At 41.5% G+C, this 19,916-nt stretch overlaps 3 protein-coding genes and 1 long non-coding RNA gene across 4 annotated transcripts in view; 1 reads left to right on the top strand and 3 right to left on the bottom strand.

The window, feature by feature from the left end:
* Positions 1–1,970: 1,970 nt before the first annotated feature.
* LOC143005703 (uncharacterized) lies at positions 1,971–2,980 on the bottom strand. The gene is made up of 3 exons (XR_012964083.1): positions 2,911–2,980; positions 2,728–2,823; positions 1,971–2,336 (listed from the first exon to the last, which is right to left on the bottom strand). It is a non-coding gene; the product is annotated as an uncharacterized LOC143005703 (long non-coding RNA).
* A 117-nt stretch (positions 2,981–3,097) lies between these two features.
* LOC143005729 (uncharacterized) lies at positions 3,098–4,826 on the bottom strand. Its single transcript, XM_076157087.1, has 4 exons — positions 4,788–4,826; positions 4,656–4,706; positions 4,472–4,527; positions 3,098–3,811 (listed from the first exon to the last, which is right to left on the bottom strand). Exons 1-4 carry the CDS (start codon positions 4,810–4,812, stop codon positions 3,098–3,100), a joined length of 846 nt encoding a protein of 281 aa, XP_076013202.1. The 5' UTR covers positions 4,813–4,826.
* Positions 4,827–6,463: 1,637 nt separating this feature from the next.
* sf3a3 (splicing factor 3a, subunit 3) lies at positions 6,464–13,375 on the bottom strand. The gene is made up of 17 exons (XM_076157244.1): positions 13,160–13,375; positions 13,002–13,049; positions 12,165–12,217; positions 11,914–12,019; positions 11,758–11,830; positions 11,412–11,503; positions 11,237–11,319; positions 9,265–9,403; positions 9,102–9,170; positions 8,918–8,985; positions 8,460–8,567; positions 8,287–8,356; positions 7,859–8,023; positions 7,386–7,496; positions 7,122–7,212; positions 6,950–7,005; positions 6,464–6,761 (listed from the first exon to the last, which is right to left on the bottom strand). The coding sequence occupies exons 1-17, from the start codon at positions 13,253–13,255 to the stop codon at positions 6,684–6,686; spliced, it is 1,506 nt and encodes a 501-aa protein (XP_076013359.1). The 5' UTR covers positions 13,256–13,375; the 3' UTR covers positions 6,464–6,683.
* A 1,701-nt stretch (positions 13,376–15,076) lies between these two features.
* Positions 15,077–19,916, top strand: part of LOC143005841 (ubiquitin-conjugating enzyme E2 E2-like) — a 50,327-nt gene continuing 45,487 nt past the window's right edge. The window contains exons 1-2 of the mRNA XM_076157251.1: positions 15,077–15,215; positions 17,828–18,025. Coding sequence (XP_076013366.1) covers positions 17,835–18,025 — 191 coding nt within the window. The 5' untranslated portion in view covers positions 15,077–15,215; positions 17,828–17,834. The remainder of the gene's footprint in view (positions 15,216–17,827; positions 18,026–19,916) is intronic.

Consider the following 19,916-nt stretch of genomic DNA (forward strand, 5'->3'; position numbering starts at 1 on the left):
TCTGTCTAAGTATCAAGTTTCCCCCAACTATTCACTCCACTCTCTCTGTTTTTAATCCCTGATGTTTTTGTACAGCATTTATGTCACTGTTGTGTTGAAGCGACAGTGTCACACGTAACAACTCCTTTAAGTGTTCCTGAGTGTTTGCGTCAAGGAAGTTCAAACTCAGCTCTGTAGTGAAAGCGTTCTCATTTTCTTATGACAAAGACTGTTCTTCCCTGTCTATCTTTGAAGATTTATTAAAATATGTCTGTCTACTGATTGAGATCCAGTGACTTATATCACCATGTAATGTGTAAAAGCCAAGAAAGAGGTGGGTTGTAGGCAGGCGGGACAAGTTCTTGTGTTTCATCACCTCTGTTTCAATACCTTTGCCTTCAAAACCCTTCGCTGACCTCATCCTTTCTATATTAAGTTTTCAAAATAGCATGGACAGCCAAAGATGTTTCAGATCAATTAAGGAAATATTCTTGATGGCCGTCTTGCCATGCAGCCACATCATGCCTCGGATTTTGTGGGCCCTGCAGCCAGATCAGCCATCCATCCTTGGCCCAAGCTCTCGCCTATCAACCCCCTCATGTGTGTCCCTCATCCAAACAGTCGGCTTCAACAGTTTATGTCTTGGAAAGGGGACACATTCATTAAACTGATCTACAATAACTAATAGGGCCAGAAATATGCAACAAGCGCTAATGTTTATTCGAGATGATGATGATTTTGCAGCAGACAGAGAGTATGTTTGATAGATAGATCCAGAAAAATATGATGATGCTTTAGAGCTCTGTGTGTTAACAAAGGAACTACAGAATGCTGCAGCTGCAATCGGACAATACCTGGAGTCCCAGTGCACAGGGGGGGAGGGTGTGTCTGAGTTACGAATAGCTTCCCCAACTGGCAAAACAGAAAATGCCATAGTAAGGTCACTTTCAAGGATTTAAAAAGGCCAGTAACAAACATTAAGGAATGAGTTAGAATGTTTATCAATTTATAAATCAAGAGAAAAGATGTGAAACACACAGAGGAATCATGATTGATCATCTTGGGATTTCTTTTTTTCCACCATCTGTCCCTGTCTGTAAATCCTATTGCTTCATCAAACCTGGAAGCCATTGTGAAAAGGTCATGCATGTATGAAGGTCTTATCTAGATGAGGGCTGCACACTGGCATCAGAATGTACAAAGCAGCCATGCATGTGAAACTGGGCCTTTATAAAGGCCTTGTTGGGCAGAAGCAGAGCCTTGTGCTTATTTGTCAAAGGATGAGTTACATATAAAATTCAAGAGAAGCAAACGTTCAAGCAACAAAACTCCATTGTCAACAAACTAACAGTAACGTCTGGAATTTTCCTCTGAATTTGCTCAGGTCCCATTTGTAGTACTGGCATCACTTTCCGCTTTATGGTTCACAGAGTGTCACTAAGACTAATTTAACTCTAACAAAAAAAAGCTGTTCGGGGATTTTGTGGAAGACATGAGTCTCCCATTGACCACTCGTTTCATCTTTCTGTGTCTGCATTCCTTACCGAGATAAAAACATCTGATAGGGGAGAGAATGGGAGCGAGGGATGGAGAGAGGGAGAGAGCTGTTTGATTTCCTTAATATATGGAACGGAACAATTTATCCAATTTATATATTTGACATGCGTCCTCTCTTTTTAGCGTCGCTTCAGACAAAAGGCTGCAGAAACAAACAGTCTTGGCTACAGGAGCACCACCTACTGGCGTTTACATACCACAAGAGCAACATTTTGCCATATTACATTTATAGAAATAACAACAATTGCAACATTTCCCTATCAGGTCACCCAGGACACAAACATTCATTTTGTCATCTACTCCACTTTATTCTAACATCTAACACATGTTTACACATTAACTAACCCAAACCCCTAAGAAAACACTATAAATTCACATCTTTAATAAAGCCTTCAAAGTAATAAATATTCCAACATTGCATCACACTAAGTTTTAGCAATACTAGTTAATAAACCTTTTTAATTTATGATTTGTAGACCCTCCTATGAACCCACACACAAACACACACCATCACCTTTTCAGTGAGTGTATTAAAGGAGATAAAGAAGTCCAAAGGTAACACACAGCAGCAGCAGCAGTAGCAGGGAGTTGCTGAGGCTACGAGCTGATCCGCCCGCTATGTTGATGGAGCCATCCAGCCTGAGACATGAGGAGCTGTGGGCTTCACAGCACTCCTGCGGGCAGCTGACCGCACTGAATGGCAGCCAGCACAGAGTGTTGAGCACACACGCTCTGGTGCACCCGGCTCTCCACACAGTCACATAGTTATTCCAGGTGATCTGATGAGAGGTTCCTCTGAGCTGTGAGGATCGTTAGAAAATGGAAGTGTATTAACGGCGAAGCTTACATCTCAACAATTAGAAAGCACTCAGGCACCTGCCTCACATGGTTAGTTTCAGTTCAATTGAAATCACATTATAATGTCTAATGTAAAGCCTATAGCATGAGTGTAGATAGGGTCAGAGTGAGGAGGGAGAGATAAATGTGTAGTTCATTCTCCCGCTTAGCTCATCCCATTGTGACACTTTGGCCATTAGCTTCTGAAGGCACCTAATGGCCTGCATAAGTATTCACAGCTGCTATTCAAATGATTTAAATATGATCACTTCCATGCCAGTTTTCAGCCAAACATCAATGTCTAATGGTAGAAAGAAAGATGGTAGAGAAAGACACAGAATGTCATAGTTCTACCTCACAGTACTTCATGTCCTCTCCACAGCGTTCAGTGGCTTTCATGTGTTCGTAGCACATCACACCAATGCAGCTGAACGTGGCGCACAAATTCTCCTGTGAACGTGAGCAACATATGTCATGAGGCTTGTTCAAAGGTCAAACAATGAGCTTAGATTGGCAACAAGGTATTTAGATACTTACATTTGGAGACAAAGTGGATGTTGGTGTTGATGAACTTGGACGCGTTGGTGAAGTTGGACCTTAATCAAATTACAAAGCACAGTTAAACTCAAGTCAGTGTCAGTCCTTCATGCTGCATTTTGGAAGATCATGACTTTAGATCAAGTGATTGTGCTCTTCGTTACGGTTTCAGTTGTTCAGTTATGATTTATGATTGGTAGTTCATGTGAAAGGCCGCACTGTCATTACCTCTAGCAGGGGTGATCTGAGGATTGGTGCTGCTGGGGGATTCCTCAGAGAGCGTGGGACCTTGAACAGTGGTTGTTGCTCTTTCACTGTGTCCAAAGATCCAAAAAGTGTCTTCAGTGTTGTTATAATCTTCAGTGGTTGGAGAGAGTGATGATGATGATGTGTTCCTCTGGGGTACTATCATGGGGACGACACTGTCATTACTGTTAAGCTTGGTATTGTTTAATCTGGAGGGGACTGTCACCGACTCTTCGTCTGGGGGATCGTCAGCAGTTTCCTCTGAAGGGAAGAGGAGACTTGATGGATCAGTGGGAGTATGGGAAGAAGATGAAGACACTGAGAAGGCTCCAGTGGTTACTCTTGCAGTACTTTCCACAGTGTATGAGCCATACGTCTGCACAAATGTCGGGGGACTCTCATCTCTCTCTGCCTCTACAGTGGATGTTGTGGATGTTTTGATGAGTTCCTGTGTGTCTTCCCCTGCAAACAGTATGGGGATTGAGGATTGGAGCTCATTGTCTTGATTGTCTCCATACTTTATGGTAGAAGTGACATCAGGATGAATTGTTCTTGTTATCATATCATAAAGGCTGCTGGGATCTGTGGGCTGGGGAATTGTTTTGTGTGTGGAATCTGTTGCATCTTGGAATCTTGTAGAGTTGGGGAGGTTGATCTGCACATGAAGTTACGAATGAATTTAGATGAAGCTATCAAACCAAAGTAATATAGAAATAGTCATAGAGTAGAAATAAACAAGGTAAACAAGATACATTGTTAAAAACGTTTATGGCACCTTGCCTTCAGAATAAAAGCTTTGATTTTGTAATATCACTTCAACCATAAACACTCTGGTGTAGCTGAATCAACACAGTGACATTGTATTCTTACATATGAAAGAGTCTATTTGTATACATTTTCAATTCTTAATCATAGGTTTGGGAAGCGTATAAGGAACTACTACTACTATAAGAACCTTAACTAATTTTAACTTGTTAACACATTAACTTAACTCGTAAAATGTGATTAATGCCCAAAGTCAAGAAATATATGACTCAAGTCCTCACCAGTGATGTATTTTTTAAGTATTTTTATTGCACCGACTATAAATCTCAGCTTTTATTTAGTGGGTAAGATTATTTATTTATCAGTCCTACACGGGGAAATCTCCGGTGTTACGGCAGCAAGCAAAAAGAGGCACCAGTGGTAAAAAAAGGAAAAAAGCAATATAAACACAATATAAACATAGGAAGTATACAAAGAATACTAATATCATCATATCATTCTTATTAAAACTCCATACATGCAGACTTCAGGGTTAACATAAGTACATTACCTCAATCAGCGCCTCAGTTTGGTTCCCTCTGCTGGTTATAATCATGTCAGACAACACTGAGGGAAGGATAAAACAAAACATGTCAGTGCTTGTTTGACACGTTATTACATTTGATTTACGCATGGTTGGCACGTTCTTGCACAAAAGCAATTACAGTCATTTGTGACTGAGCAGAAAGACTTACCCAGCAGATAAACGACTCCTCCCTTAAGTATGAAAAGCCTGGTTCCGTCTGCTGCAAAATTAGAAATTGAATATTAGACAGTCATACCACTCCTGCATCATGCAAAATGGTTTAATCAGGTAATCAATGTACCTCTTGGATTGCACTTTAATGGCATCTTTCCACCTGTAAACAAATGAGAGGGGGGCTGTGGGAGCAGCTAATGAGCTTCTCACCTCATCTGGGAGCTCGGTGCATCATCATTATTAATGTTGATTAGCAGTATAAACAAAATGTTGTCCTGCATGGAATTATTGTGCTGATATGGACACGTTTAGATTAAATACTAAAATTAAGAATAATTTTTGTCGACATTTAATGTCTTGTATATTCATTTCAGATAATAATAATCATAATAATAATAATTTCAGATATAATCTAACCAGTAATGACGAGAGAGAAAATGAGACAATCAGCATCTCCATATTATTCAAAAAGCCGATTCTTTAATCCGTGTAGCACCAACCAAGATCAAATGTCTTTAACCGGATTAACTACAAACCTTCAGAGGAAATTGTGCAACATTCAAACTCTTCTACCTGCTGTCTTGATTCTGTGCCGACAAACTTATTAAAGAATGTTTTCAGCTGTGTGGCTTCAGACTTACAGCAGATAGTTATTGACAATTATAGGCCTGTTTAACCAACATCGTTTTGGATGAATATTTTAATGGAAGAAAGCATTTGACATGGCAATGAGCATGCGGTTTGAATCATTTTGATTGAGATTGTTTTGATACACCGAGGGGAAGAAAATAAAAAGAATAATAAGAACAATGATATGTGATACACATGTGAATTAGATAAAAGGGGGGGGAAGCAACAGTGAATAGCACAGCCACTTATGATAACATGACAATAAACCCCTGCAGTTTCACAAACCAACATTCTTAAGCAAAAATCATTGAAAAAAAATGCCTGACATGTAGTCTACAACCTTTGATAAACACATCTCCCAGTTCTCTCTAGGGTTTCTGAATCAACTGCTAATTTGATGCTTATCCCTCAGAGGAAACGATGACCAGGCCAGGAGAACGCAATTAACCCTGCTGTCATTACCAGTCTGGAAGAAGCTGCAGTCAACTTTGCATAAGCTCCTAATGAATCCAGTTAATGAGGATAATAAGCTGTCATGGAAGCACCATAAAAATGCTTTAATGAGCCAAGTGTGTGTGGTTTAAATCCAATGATAATGTGTTTGAGGATTCTGTTTGTTCCAAGACCATCTTTACATTATGGGTGCTGCAATGGTCACTTTGGAACAATAAAATGTGTACCTGAATCACTTTTATCAGTACCTTCCTACTGTACACGCTACTTTAAACAATGATTACTTATATTGTGCATAAAATGATTACAGAAAAGCACTGCATTAGATAATAAAAACCTTTCAAATCTGCCTTTTTTTGTTCCCATTCATGCATTTCATATCACAAAATACAACTGTTTAGGGCAATGGCCAATTGCCAATAGCCTCGCCTTGAAAGATATTACAACTGTCAACATTTTATTACTAGTGCTATTATTTAATAGCACCATAAAATCACAGTAGGAAACTAGCCTATATAAAAGCAAGTAAATACTTACCCGTCAATGGCTCCACTAAATCAAAGCGCACAGGAGGTCTGTCTCCGTTCTGACCTACTGTCCTGTACGACAGATATACTGTAACGTGCTTGTGAGGAGAACACACCCACTGCAACGTCTGAACAACACTGGGGGAAATCCTATCAGACACCTGATTCACCAGTAAAGGAGGACACGGCCACATTTAGCACAAACAGTGACAAAAGCACGTCTTTATTATCATAATCAATGGATGCCATGTTACCAAACTTATAAAAGGGAGGAATGCAGGGTGGGAAACAGTCTGTAAAACATTTATACTTACAAATTAAAACAAGGCAGAATGAGATTTAAAAAAAAAAATAGGGCAAATGTGACAGAAATTGTGAATTTTTCCATTTCTACGTCGTTTCATATTCTCAATCTACAGCAGCCCTTGTCTCTTCAGATCCTCGTAGGTCTTCTTGTTGACCACGTTTCCGCTAGAGTCCTCGTACTCTTCCTGAAAACACACAAGAGTGGTGGAATGAGCACAAGTCTAGGAACTAGGAAGCTTGCAGAACTTTGCATTTAAACGAGCTGACTAATCAACTGAGTGGGATTATCAAATCAAATTTACTGATCATCCACACACGCAAAGTTAATACAATTAAAACACACATATTTCATACGAATGACATGAATACCGACCTCTGTGTCTGGCTGCCACCGCTCTGATGCCTTTTGGGACTTCAGCTTTGTCCACACTGGAAAAAACACACATAATCACAGTTAACTTATTGACACTAAATACTCAACATACTTCTGACATCCAGTATACACGCAGCATTCTATAGTCATGACTGTCAAGATAAAAACTCACAAGCAACAGCATCCTCAATCTGTGTGACGTTGGCAAAGTGGGCAGTGTTGGGGATTCCCAGACAGCGCATTCCATGAGCATGTCGCCACTCCTACACACAAAAGTACATTTCACATTTAATGTCACAAAATACCATCACATTGTGCATCTTCTTCTGTTTCAACAATTGAGACGCCCAAATCTATTAGAAGGGCCTAGAGTTGTTTATTGAATTGTATAGAAATCCCTCTGCAACGGTGAATCCTTGATAAAAAGCCAACATACCGCAAAATGTCTCTGGAAGGCTTTGGGTCCCCTGTAGGTGTAGTTTCCACAGATCTCACAATTGTAGTTGATGTTCAGCCCGTGGAGCTTATAGAGCCAATATGGAATAGGCTGGAGGGAGGGAAAAAAGCGGGTCAGTATATACTGTAGCCTCACTTTAGACATAAATAAAACATGCGGAGCACATAGGAGCAGAAGAGTGAAACACATGGGCCTGGGTCTACAAGATGTCTGCAAAACAGTAAATGTGTATACTAAATCTTCTCAAAACTATTAATTTCAAGGTAGTAAAAGTCTGTTTTTAATGTAATCAGGTGTGTGAGGCCTTGACAGAGGCATGGGCTCCCTGAGTGAACAGGAATAACATAATCACTACTAAGAGACATAATGAAATAAAGTGCAATCCCAACAGAAGTCTCCGATCTTGAATGTTTCCCATAGAGGTGATGGATGAGATCAGTGTGTCGGCTGACCTTGCCATCCCAGCCCAGCGGCAGGTTCTTGGGGTTGTAGATGATCTCGTTGTCTTCGTCTTCACTTTCGCTCTCGCTGAGCTGCTCTTCCTCCTCCTCTTCGCGCTCCTCTCCGGTCCTGGCCTGCTTCCTCTGCACGTTCTCATCAGTCCGCTGCCTCTGCTCCTGTAATAACACCGGCGACCTCACACGTCAGAACGGTCATATCCATGCACTAGCTGCTAAATGAGTTGCGGCTGGAGGCAGAGGTCACATTGATTAACATATTATTATCACACTGCGGGGAGACCGCTCTCGGTTTGTGCCACTTTCATCTATAAATGCTGACAAAGCACACGGCTCGCATTTTTTACAATACATTTTACTCGATTCAAATGGAGTCGCAAAATGATTATCTGAGAAGTCTATCATCATTCATATTCTCTTACCCCGAGGATCTCGATGTATTCATAGACCTGAGCTTCGAAAAAGCCAATCTCCTTGTTGCGCTCGGTGTCTCTGCGGATGTGAGTGAGGGTTGAAATTGTTAGTTAGTACTCAAATGTCTATGTCATCACAACATGCGGTGCCGGCAAAATAGACATTTTCCACACACACGCACTTTTTAGGGCCTTTGGCTTTGGGATTCTTGGCAAAGAGTGAGGGATCCAGCGACTCCAGGGATTTGCCTTTAGTGCTGAAGAGCCTCTGCGCTCGCTCCTCCAGAGTCCTGTCCAAACATAGAGATTCGACATCAAACAACGAAAGGAAACGTTCTCATCCCACCCACTAAAATGTGTTCTTAAAGTTGTGCTTATATATCAACACCACTGGCATTTCGGACTTTGGGTTTTAGCAATGCATAAATGGAATAAACAGCTTAGAAGAGTATAATTTCGTATTCAAATTACATTCTCACCTTTATTCTTATTTAAATAGCAATTATAAACTTTTAATGTGATAGCAGCTACTCAGTAAGAACATTACGTTAGCTGGTATCCGTGCCAATCAAGCCACTAGCATAACCTGGCAGAATTCAAAAGCAGACAAATGTGCCGTTATATTTTACAACATGCTCACCCTCCACACTTAAGACCCAAGGCCATGAGTGCAGACTTCAATCTGTCCAGACCCAAGGATGCCAACTCCTGTAGGACAGAAGAAGACACAAATATATTAAAAACAAATGAGCCGGTTTAGTATGGATATAATATAAAAAGTGTACTTGTGTGTGTGAAAGTCTGAGCACTAATAGATATTTTACCTCCCAAGAAGAGAAGGCAGAGAGGTCCAGATGAGCGCCACCATGTGTCAAAGCGCTACTCGTCTCTTTCTACAAGAATCAGATATTTGAAAGCCATCAGATCAAACGCGATTAACACCCCGAAATTCATACAAAAAGGCACGAGTGTGTGTGATGTCCTTACAGGCCAGCCAGGAAAGGACCCGTTGTCCCATTTCTTCTCGAAATCTATCAGCACTTTGCCGTACAGCTCGTTCTGGTCTAGCAGAGGTTTGACCCGGCTTGTGTAGATCTGCAGGTACTCCAACAGCATCTCCAAGTACCTGCGCACAAAAACCAACAAGTCAGACGAGACAGTACTGATGCGGATTTGCTAAAACTACTCATTCTGTACCCAAAAACTTACAGGCCACTAGAGGTCACTGTATCTGAGGTATAGAGTTCAGCAAACATGAGGAGACTCATGTTTACAACTACTGTACTACTACTTATGAATCACTACAGGTGCTACATATGCAGTAAAGGTTTATAGACGAGTTCACTTTGCACCTGAACAGATAACAGCCATTACAGAGAAGACGCTTACTTCTGATAAGCCATTATTACTGTGTCTTTATATGGCTAAATACTGATGATGCAAACTGTCCTAAGTGCTTTGCAGAAAGGCGAGCTGTGCTTCAGCTGTGTGCAGTTACTTATTGTTCAACTCTCTCCGTATACTCAATTCTGCTTGGGTCAATTAAGGCATGTGGAGAGTTAATCATTTCAATAATAATAAGCACATATATTGATAACTGTCCTATGAAGTGACCTGACTCCACACAGAGGAATCTCCAGCCACATTACAAGTAGAATTTCAGAGGGTTGTACATGCCTCTAAACAACTCTCTGGTGGACATAATGGTTTGTTTTTACAGATTTCACCACTTCAATGCGCCATTAGGCTAATCACTAACAGCTTGTGTATGACTGGAGCATTCTGCCAGATTTGACCTCGCTACTCAGCGATGGACATGTCCAACACATTGCTGACTAATATTAGAAATTAGTCACATCAAATTCTTAAAAATGACAGTCTAAACTATTTTCTGTTTGACCATCTTTATGCATTATGGTGAGGAAATGAACAGAAATAATGGGAAATGCCCTGGGTGAAAATATATCTAATTTGATCGATGTACAGAGAACTAGATATCATTTTTTCTATCATCTACTCATCTCATCTTTCTATCTCTAGCTCTGAATGAGACTTCTACACTTCTCAGCTGGTAGTTTGTTCTACTCTCAGGGTCATTATCCTATTGGAGGAGCCATGAGCTGTGGCTGAGGCAGAGCTTTCTGACACTGGGCAGCATGTTTGGCTTCAGAGTGCCTGGCTCATCTTCTGATTCATTGTGCCCAGCATAGAGTCAAGAGTCCCTGCGCCAGACGCAGAGCAACCCTATTACATACAGTAAGTGAGCCTCATCCATGTTTCACAGCAGTGATGGTAATCTTCTCTTTGAAAGCTTCGGTTTTTTTTCGTGTGTGAACATAGGAGCTTATGTAACATAAAAGCTCCTGTGTTACTTAGCATTTCAAGCTGAATCAAGCTGCTCTTACAGGCCATCCTTGCTAATTATGTTCTTCCTTTACTCAGAAAACTCTTCTTTCTCTCGTCCGTTTTCAGTGTGATACGCATGATACGATGAGGCCAAACAGCACAGGTGAATCTTTTATACATCTAAATGAGCATAATGACTGATTGAACAGTGTTGCTACAGGTTTCAACAACAAGACTTTAAAATACTTTTTTAAGACCATTTTGACCATACTGGCAAAAAAAAGCGAAAAAGGAAATCGGAGTTCCAGAATTACTTGCAAAGTAAATGATCCTCTCTGACTTGGGTTGTTTAAAAAAACAGCCAGAAGCGGGTGGTGATCTCCATATAAGGATAAACACTTAGAATTCGTACACTGTCACATAAATTAAAGAATACTGTCTACTTGACATGTCACTACAATCCTATTATCACTTCGAAAGGGTATCAATCATTTTGTCCAGACCATTTTAAAATAAAGTATGTTACATCAGAAATCCAATAAATTGCACCTTTGCACCTGGCATCAAACTTTCTGTTGAACCTTTCTGTAGATGTAAGTTATGATGGACCTACTTCTTGTATTCTGCGTTCTTCCTGTCCTTGGGGATCTCAAAAAGCTTGTCAAATGAAGACAGGTATGTGATGTACTCGAGTTTCTGTGGAGAAACAAAAAAGACATGCGTTACAACAAGGAATTCATACTGGGAGTGAAGCCTCAATTAGGGATATTTAATTAAGGGATCATTACATCAGCTCCCTTCAAGTTGATGTATTTCAGGTAGCAGTCATGGAGATCGAGGTAGCGTCCATAGCCTTCTTCATCAGTGAACTCCACCAGGTCTGTGGAAGAGACACACATTTGACTCAAGATTCTCCATTAATGATCAGGGCCTGCACCACCAAGACAGAAATCGACCTCAACTTTTTCATTTGGCTCTCCGTCCTAAACTAGATATTTCCATCTGCCTCAGTTTAGTAAAACCAGACAACAACAACAAATTTAGCCTGCTTATAACAAACTTGTGTTATGAGACAGAGCATGTCAAAAGGAAATTGACGTGCAGATCAGCTTGTTTAACTGGATGTAGACTTACTCTGAGCCTCCTCGCTCGGGTTATCTCTGGCCTTCATCAGCTCCTCAAACTCCACTGACATAGGAATGGATATCTGGAAGAAAAAAAAAACTTATATCATTAAACAATTCCAAAGACTTTGGTCTAATTTGCTCATTTCACAAGAAGCTTGCTTACCTCATTCGGATGCTTTCTGTGAAACTCCTTTATCTGTTTCAGTCTGTTGTAGAATTCTGCAAACTCATTAGGTCCTGAGATGGCAGAGAGTTCATCCTTTCGCATTCTGATAATGAGAGGAAAAAACATTTGGCTTGTTTAATGTATTTATTTAAAATTCCAATCAGAACTGTTGAGGTGATAAACAGAAGAGGGCAATCCTACATCTGAATGAAAGTCATTTCAAAACAACAGCTTTGTATAAGACTTACCCATCTTTGTCTTCATAGGAGTCTCTGAGATTTGAGCTCACCTCTACGTATCTCTATAAAAGAATAAACCCATTTTCAGTACATCACATCTGCTTGATTGGTTATGCATGTTCCTGAACAATGGCCACATAACGAACTTATGGAAAACACACCTGCACACACCTTATGAAATACTAATCATATCTTACAGATCCATTTCAAATTTGGCAATATGAATAACTGAAAATGTTGGGATAATTTGGGAAAAAGTGCTGCAAAATTCAGGACATTACGGGAGCAAAATTGGTGGTTTTAATGCAATAATCATAAGGGAACTGTGAAATCTAGACTCATATTAGGGTCACATAGCTACACCTGTACTTGCTGTAGAACTTCTGTAGAGTTTATTTAGCCATAGAAAAAATACCACTCTATGGTACACAGAGCTACAATGAGGATCAGATGTCAAAAACACAGAGTAATACTGAAAGTAAAAATCCTAAACAGTCAGTCTTTTCCAAAAACAACACTTAAATGAGTTTTAAAATGAGTTTCTCTGGATGCACAGTAGTGAACACAGTAGTGGAGGGACAAGTGAGGATATAGCAGCTCCATTTTCCCTCACAAATCTGATCCATAAATTAAATTGATAAACCGCAAAGCAAAATTAAAATTTCCATACATAAATACGGACTACCAGAGCTCAGTGTCCATCAATGGTACCTGCAGGCTTTCTGATGAGACATTCGGACGTAAACCTTATCTGGAAACTATCGGCTGCAGGTCGTTAGCGAACACCACCGTTAGCTGCTACTAGCGGTTTCCAGTTTCAAGTAAATAAAACAAACTAGTACTTACATCCAGCATGGCTCTTGTGCGGTGGTCAGAATTTATCTGTTCCCGCGGCTGTTTGAAAACAAGAAAAAACACGTTTAAGAACACAACTTTACTTGCAGATGTTTCCTACGATCGCCGTATTTGATTAGCAATTATGCTAATGTTAGCATCAAACTTACAGTGGATTTCTTGTGTAACATTTCTTTCGTTTTAGAATCCATTAGTCTCTCTTTCTCTTCATGGTAACGGCGCTGTTGCTCTAAGATGGTCTCCATTGTTATAAATAACAAACCAGCGCTTAGTGTAAGCTTAAAATAGCGAACCAACAAATGAAAGAAAACAGCAGCCCGCACTGACGGCTCCGTTTGTTTTCAATGGCGCATGTTGAGAAGCTAATGTCCGTCACTGTTAGCGGTAAGAAACAAGCACTACACGAAAAGGTTCCGCTGGGGAGAACTAAGTCTAAACAGACCATAGACAGACTGAGGCAATCATCTATAAAATACAATTTAACAACGTTCTTACCCAAGTGCCTCAAATTATATAAGTTGATCATTTGAGAAATGTTTGTAAGAAATTCTTAGTTATTTCTATTAGTCTTATTTCAATGGATGTTAATAGAGCTATAATAGAAGATGAGCTATCTATTTGGGGAAACATGATTGACTGATCAACACGTGTCTCCTAAACGGTTCTTTATGACTCAAGCATCCACATTAGACTTCATGCATCTGACTAGATCAGGGGATTACTTTAAACTATTACGACATATTCCATTTATTTCCTCTCCAGATCATAATTCACACATTTGACACGGATTAAGTGTCTCGTCTGGCACTTCCTTTGTATTCTACACTGTCATCAAAGACTACCGTAATGCTTCACAGCACACACAGTTTGCGCGCACTCGCTTTGGGGACGCGCACAGAAGGCGGTCTGACTCGTCAAGTCAAGGGAAAAAGGATGAGACCGGAAAATAAGGTACTTTGTGTTGAAAGTAAGGCTTATGAATTGTTGCATTTGAGGAAACGGCACATTACCTACTAACTGAAACGAACGAACATTTCTGTTATGTTGTGGCAAAAAAACTACGAAGAGAAATAAAAAAAATCATAAAAATGATTACAGATCTTCCTGTATACGGGTACACCTTTTTTGGCTGTTTGTAATTTTTTTTATCTTCCTTTTTTGTGGGCCTATAAAGCCCGTTGAGACATTGTATCTGATGTTGGGCTATACAAATAAACATGATTTCTCCTCACATTTTTGTTATTTATATTTTCATGGATATTGAGCAGTAGATATTTTATCCTGTGACCACTGGTTGCTAACCTCATGATTGATGTTGACTATTGCAAGAGCACTCAGATGATCTTGCCCCTAAGATGATCTAGGGTAGGATTTGATATCCATAAATTAAAATTGGAAGTCTACCTTAATCAGGTTGTTTTCTTTCATCCTACTCTTTCCTCCTGCAGATGTATACCATCACCATCATCACCTTTTTTCTGCGCTCTTATTTACATTTATCGTAATTGTCACAGTTTGTAAAAATATCAGGGAAGAACTCATCGTAATTCAGGGGTGGATAAAGGAATTCTTTTTATGATGCATATTTTTGTCAGTTTCTTCAAAGTAATACATCAATCTCATTGAAACATCAGGCTTTCATCTCGTGGCCCAAGATTACCAGTATGTGCAATTAAAATTGGCTCCAGATCAATTTTATAAACCACTTTTCCTCGTGACAAATGAAGCCATTAAATTATATTATTATTGTTGTTTCTGGTCTAGACCATCTTATGCCAGCACAGAGGCCCAGTAGTGTGGTTGCCTCATAGGCGTGAGGTCATAGGTCCAAACCCTGAGCTGACACTAATCCTCTCACTGCAATATTTAGTTAGGATGGTCAAATTGAGAAGAATAACTTAACTATAGAAAGATTTGATGAAACATAGAAAACATTCTTATTAGAACAGGACAGATAAAGGCTTTGTTGGAGGATTGAGATTTTGGCGAAACGCACTCGGCCTCGTGAACAGCTTTTATTTTGGTGACCAAACCGGATGTCGTACTTAATCCTCCGACTAGCCTGACCTGCCTGGTTTGTCACATTCTCCCTGGCAGTCTGCAACAGACGGAAAGAAGCGAACATCCTGCGCACGGATTAAGGAATATACAGTGGACATTACAACACATTTCTCCACCCGCCACCTGTCCAGCCTGTTTGGAAAGGTGAGTCTCCCGTATCTTTCCCCCAAACCCTCTCTCTACAAACACAATGGAGGTTTATTGGGTTATCTTCAGTGAAGGAGGGGGCGGTGGTGGTGTGGCGGCGGTGGTGGTTGAGGAGGAGGAGGAGGAGGAGGAGGAGGAGGAGGGGGGGGGCATCCCTTCTGTCTTTTGTGCTGGAGCAGATTTGGCTGTGGTCAGCACGAGCTTCTATTGTATACGATACATGTCACATACATGTGGCATTTAGCGTGTTCTACATAACTTACGTAAAGAATGATGTTAGCGAGCTTCTTTTTTTTGCTAGTAACTATCCGTATCCAGAGCGGGGCGGTGAGGGCTCGGGGGGCTCCCTCACGTCAGCCCCCCCGATACGTGTCATCTATTTACGGACAGAACCTCTCGCCAAAATGTTCTCCCCATTATTAGCTAACCTTGCTCTTTGGTTAAACATTGATAAACATTTACATTTACAGTTGGGGGGGCCCGGACGCCTCAAAAGACCTTTAAAATTTGTTAGGGGGGCGATTCGACGCGCAACCGTGGCACCAAACAGCACTTAAGAGCAATAAAATGTCAACTCCCGTAATTGCTAGTTAGCCTGCGGTGGAATTAATATAGCGAACATGGCGAAGCGAATTTGGAAAAAGTTGAAATGGCGTTTGAAAAAAATAGCGAGGTGCTTGGTTGAGCGGTGTTATAAATGCTTTCTGAAATGGTTCTCATCAAAGTGTTGGTGATGGTGGAGGGAAAGCTACCTGCCTGCATTTCCGCAGGTTTGCTCCGGTGTTTGTGCTAAACAAGGAGAGCGGGATGTGTCGCTCTCGCTTCTCCCTCGGGTGCTGTATGCTGTATTTTTAAGAGCTGCTCAATAATACGTAACAAGCAATTTAAGAATCCTTCCCAGATGATGATAGTATGGCTGAGTTGTTTTGGCAGCTTCACACACCTCCAGACAAAAAAAAAAAAGGACTTGCAAAGGTGATGTGCTTGCTCCTCTGTGTGTGTGCAACTTTCCTTCCTTTGATCTGTCGTTTGTTCTCACCTGACAGCCGTAAACACACATTTTCTCGACTTGTGAGGGTTCCAGTCAACACATTCAATCCTCCCCGTTGTCTTTGCATATCAGATCACCGCCAAAATGCAATTAATTCCGTCAGATTTGCCTGTGTGTGTGGTGGGAGATTGTCAAATGTCAAAGGTCAAGTCATCTTGCCAAAAAACCCACTGTCATATTTATTAAACAATCTGTACTCATTTCCATCCAATTTAATGTCAGTTACAGTTCAACAACACACATCTAGCTCAATCGTGTTATGCATCTTTTATACTCGACCCCTGCGAGCGTGAATAGAGGCGTTCACCTTGAGGATCACCCACACGGCGATGGAGGGGAGGGGGGGCTTATTTACCGAACGTGACCTTGTAGGTGTCGTTTGTCACGGAGATGGAAGGCTTGTTCGACTTGGCTGATTCTGAAGATGAGCATGAAATGATCTAATCTGTATTTACCATGTCGGCCTCCGCAAGCCTCAGATGCCATTCATGAAAACACATGATAAACCCCCTTTTAGAGGAAGAAGTCAAGGTTTTTTCCACGTTTAAGACGGATAAAGCGAGGGAAATGTCACGGTGGTCGCGAGCACAAACGACTATAATCACTGGAATGTAATGGCTTCGTGACATAAATTGAAGGGCACTGGCAGTTTTCCAGTCATCCGACGCACGTGTGCACCTTAATCTGGTAGTATAGTCGATGAACATTGTGCAACAAGGCAACAAGAGCAGGAAGGTGAAGTGCTGACAAGATGGCTGTAAGATTTGCAATTGATGCGCCTTAATCTAGTTCAACTAGAGCGAAGCACACTTTGGCCCTTTCCTTCCTTGTCGACCCTCCTATAACGTCTTCCTCCTGATATTCATCCCCTTCACCCAGATGTGGTTCGGAGGACACCGCAGCACATCTGTAAACAACCTACAGACGGTTTAATCAATGTCTTTTTATTGCCCAAATGCGATCCCGCTGATGGTTCAAATTGATGTGAAAATAATTGGGGGGAGCTTAGGGAAAAGTTTGTCTAGAGCTGTCTAATTTCCAGTTTTTAATGGGGAATAACCTGCTCACTACGCACTTACAGTAGGATTAACATTATTGCTACCACATTTCTGGCTGGGAGAACCTCTTTGTCCTTTGTTATGGTCGTTCAGGTTCTACCTACTGGTGTATTTTGCTCAGGAAAGAGCAAATTCATGTTCTCAAGTGCATTTGCTGGACTGGTAACTACAGATGATGTGACTGAAGATGTGATTTCTGTCCTGTCTGATGTTCTTCATAGTCTCACACAAGTTACAGGCTATCCTTGCTGAAATATAGAACATAGAGCTTGAATCTATCAGTCCAGTGATGGCACATAAACCTCCTAGCAGCTGTTTACCCCGAAGGCCGGGATGAACCTCCACTAACTATGTTTCAACTGTGTCTTATCAGTCATCTTTCTCCCTTATCTTAGTTTGCAGGGTCAAAAATGTTTAACATGTGATTGAGCTCTTTCCTTTACAGGCCTGTGTGAGTTTGATATTTGTCCATAACCCCACTTTTCACAAACCTCTGGCAGTGTCAGCATGTCCAGCGAGGTGCAGCCGAGGCCGGACGACAGCCCTAACACCAGCGGGGGAAGCTCGGATGCCGAGCAGAGAGAAGCGGCTCCTCCAGAGCAGCCGGGCCCCGAGCAACGGGATCAGACCCAGCCCAAGAAAAAGGAGGCAAAAATATCCAGCAAGACCGCTGCCAAGCTCTCCACCAGTGCCAAGAGGTAGATCTGCACTAAATCTCTTTTTTTTACGCTCTGTCCTTCTGCTGGGTCTGTGCCCGTGCTGCCATGATGCCTCTGTTCACATGCTCAAGCTCTCATCCGGAGTTTAGCTGTGTTTTTGCTTCATCTTGTTGTGATAAGGTAGCTATGGTTTCCTCTCCCAGCTAATCTCTCAAACGGCGTCTGCTTTGATTTCCTGCGAATGAGGTCATTTCATTTCAAGGTGACTGTTTTTCCGTCGTCCGACTCATTTATTCTCCTCCTACTTTGTATTCCAAAGAAACTTACCGGACATAACGGGCATGGGTTCTTGTGCCTTGGAGGGCTTTTTCTTGTGAAAGAATCACCGCACACACCTGGGTCACACTTAATGCTGCCAAATCATAGCCATCATTTTTTTGTGGCACAGTGACCATGTTTTTGCAGAGTCTGAGTACAAGCTGCAACCACAGCAGTAAATAAATTTACTTCTTTGAGTCAGAGAACAGTGAAAGCAAAGGTTTGAGTGTTCATATGACTAATGATGCTAATCTGATCTCTCTGTGTGTGTGTGTGTCGAGTGCGTGTGTGTGTGTGTGTGTGTTGATGACGGCTCTTTGGAACACTATCATGTTTTCATCTGTCACTGCTCTGTTGGCTCTTTAGCGCTCTTGTATCGGTTTCTCAAACTCAACCTGATAAACAGGAGCAAAACAACTCTCAACTACAGCTGCAAAATATTGCGCTCCGATCGGGAGTAAACACATCATTCAAACAGAGCGAAAGGGTGCAAGCTGATGCCAGACCTCGTGGCGTTCCCGTTCCTTGTTTCTCTCCCTCAGCCACGACCCAAAAACAATCACGATTCAGTTTCGTAACGTGCGGAATAGTGCGCCAGATCCCACAGGCTGATTCATTCATTCATTCACAGTGAACGCGTGGAAGAATTGTGAAGCGCGTAGCTAACTAAGCCTGTATGCTGGTGTAGCTTATGAGCTCATGTATGATGCTGATACCAGGAGCGGATGAGCCAAACCTTTTATTTTGCAACATTGTGCCATTTATAGGTGGCTGCTGCAGCGAGCCCGGACGCAACAATCCCGCTTGAAGCAACAATACAAGCACCATTATTCAACTTCTCCTTATTTCATATGACACAAGGACACGGTGTACTTTATAATTATACCCCAGAGGGCAGGCAGAGCTATGTGAACACGATCAAAAGAGGGAAGCGACCTCACCCGTAAAGGCTGCTCCTATAGACGACTGTGCGAGATTTGGCCGTGGTATGATGTAAGATAATGATTGAGAGAGAAACACGAAGAAGAAGAAGTCCCCCGCTCAAGTTAAAGACTGCGGTCCTCTGCGGTGTGATACACATCCCTGGACTTCGGCAGATATCCGGCAGTGTAGCAGTGATTGTCATGTCACATCAACATAACTGGGCTATGCTTTAACCCCTTTTCCGCTTCTTTGTTTCCATTATCACCTAACTCACACGTGTACATCCCTGCTCTCATAATGCTTTGTTATTCAATTCAATTCAATTTAATTTATACAGCGCCAAATCACAACAAAGGTCATCTCAAGGCACTTTACATACAAAACGTATATATATGTTTTCTCTTTCTTTTTTTCTTCCCCTCTCCTAACCGAACGCTCGTTGTTATGTCAGACGCTTTCTTTAACAAAAAATATCCAACGTGTGATCGGCTGTTACAGAAAGTAGAGGATGTGGCTGAGGTTAGAAACAGTGTAGTACTCGTCGTCTTTATATGTGTCAGCTTTGGGTGGAAGAGACGGGGGAGAGAGCGAGAGTGAAGCGCTGACCCGGGTGCCCCCTGCACCTTCCACCACATAGAAGTCTCTCAATTTGAAACGCATCAAACCGGATGCCGTACAATCTGACTCA

The sequence above is a fragment of the Genypterus blacodes genome, unplaced genomic scaffold (genome assembly GCF_046128005.1).
Source record: "Genypterus blacodes isolate CSIRO-AG114 ecotype Tasmania unplaced genomic scaffold, CSIRO-AGI_Gbla_v1 ptg000072l_1, whole genome shotgun sequence".
Classification (NCBI taxonomy): Eukaryota; Metazoa; Chordata; class Actinopteri; order Ophidiiformes; family Ophidiidae; genus Genypterus; species Genypterus blacodes.

What these genes read in the sequence shown, in the direction of transcription:
- LOC143005729 (XM_076157087.1), bottom strand. Translation starts at nt 4,812, where the DNA reads ATGCCATTAAAGTGCAATCCAAGAG. An exon ending in ATTAAAGTGCAATCCAAGAG is followed by an intron (nt 4,707 to 4,787) that starts GTACATTGATTA and finishes CTAATTTTGCAG; the next exon opens with CAGACGGAACCAGGCTTTTC. An exon ending in AAACTGAGGCGCTGATTGAG is followed by an intron (nt 3,812 to 4,471) that starts GTAATGTACTTA and finishes CTTCATGTGCAG; the next exon opens with ATCAACCTCCCCAACTCTAC.
- sf3a3 (XM_076157244.1), bottom strand. Translation starts at nt 13,255, where the DNA reads ATGGAGACCATCTTAGAGCAACAGCGCCGTTACCATGAAGAGAAAGAG. An exon ending in GGTCCTTTCCTGGCTGGCCT is followed by an intron (nt 9,171 to 9,264) that starts GTAAGGACATCA and finishes TGATTCTTGTAG; the next exon opens with AAAGAGACGAGTAGCGCTTT. An exon ending in CTGCCTTCTCTTCTTGGGAG is followed by an intron (nt 8,986 to 9,101) that starts GTAAAATATCTA and finishes TCTGTCCTACAG; the next exon opens with GAGTTGGCATCCTTGGGTCT.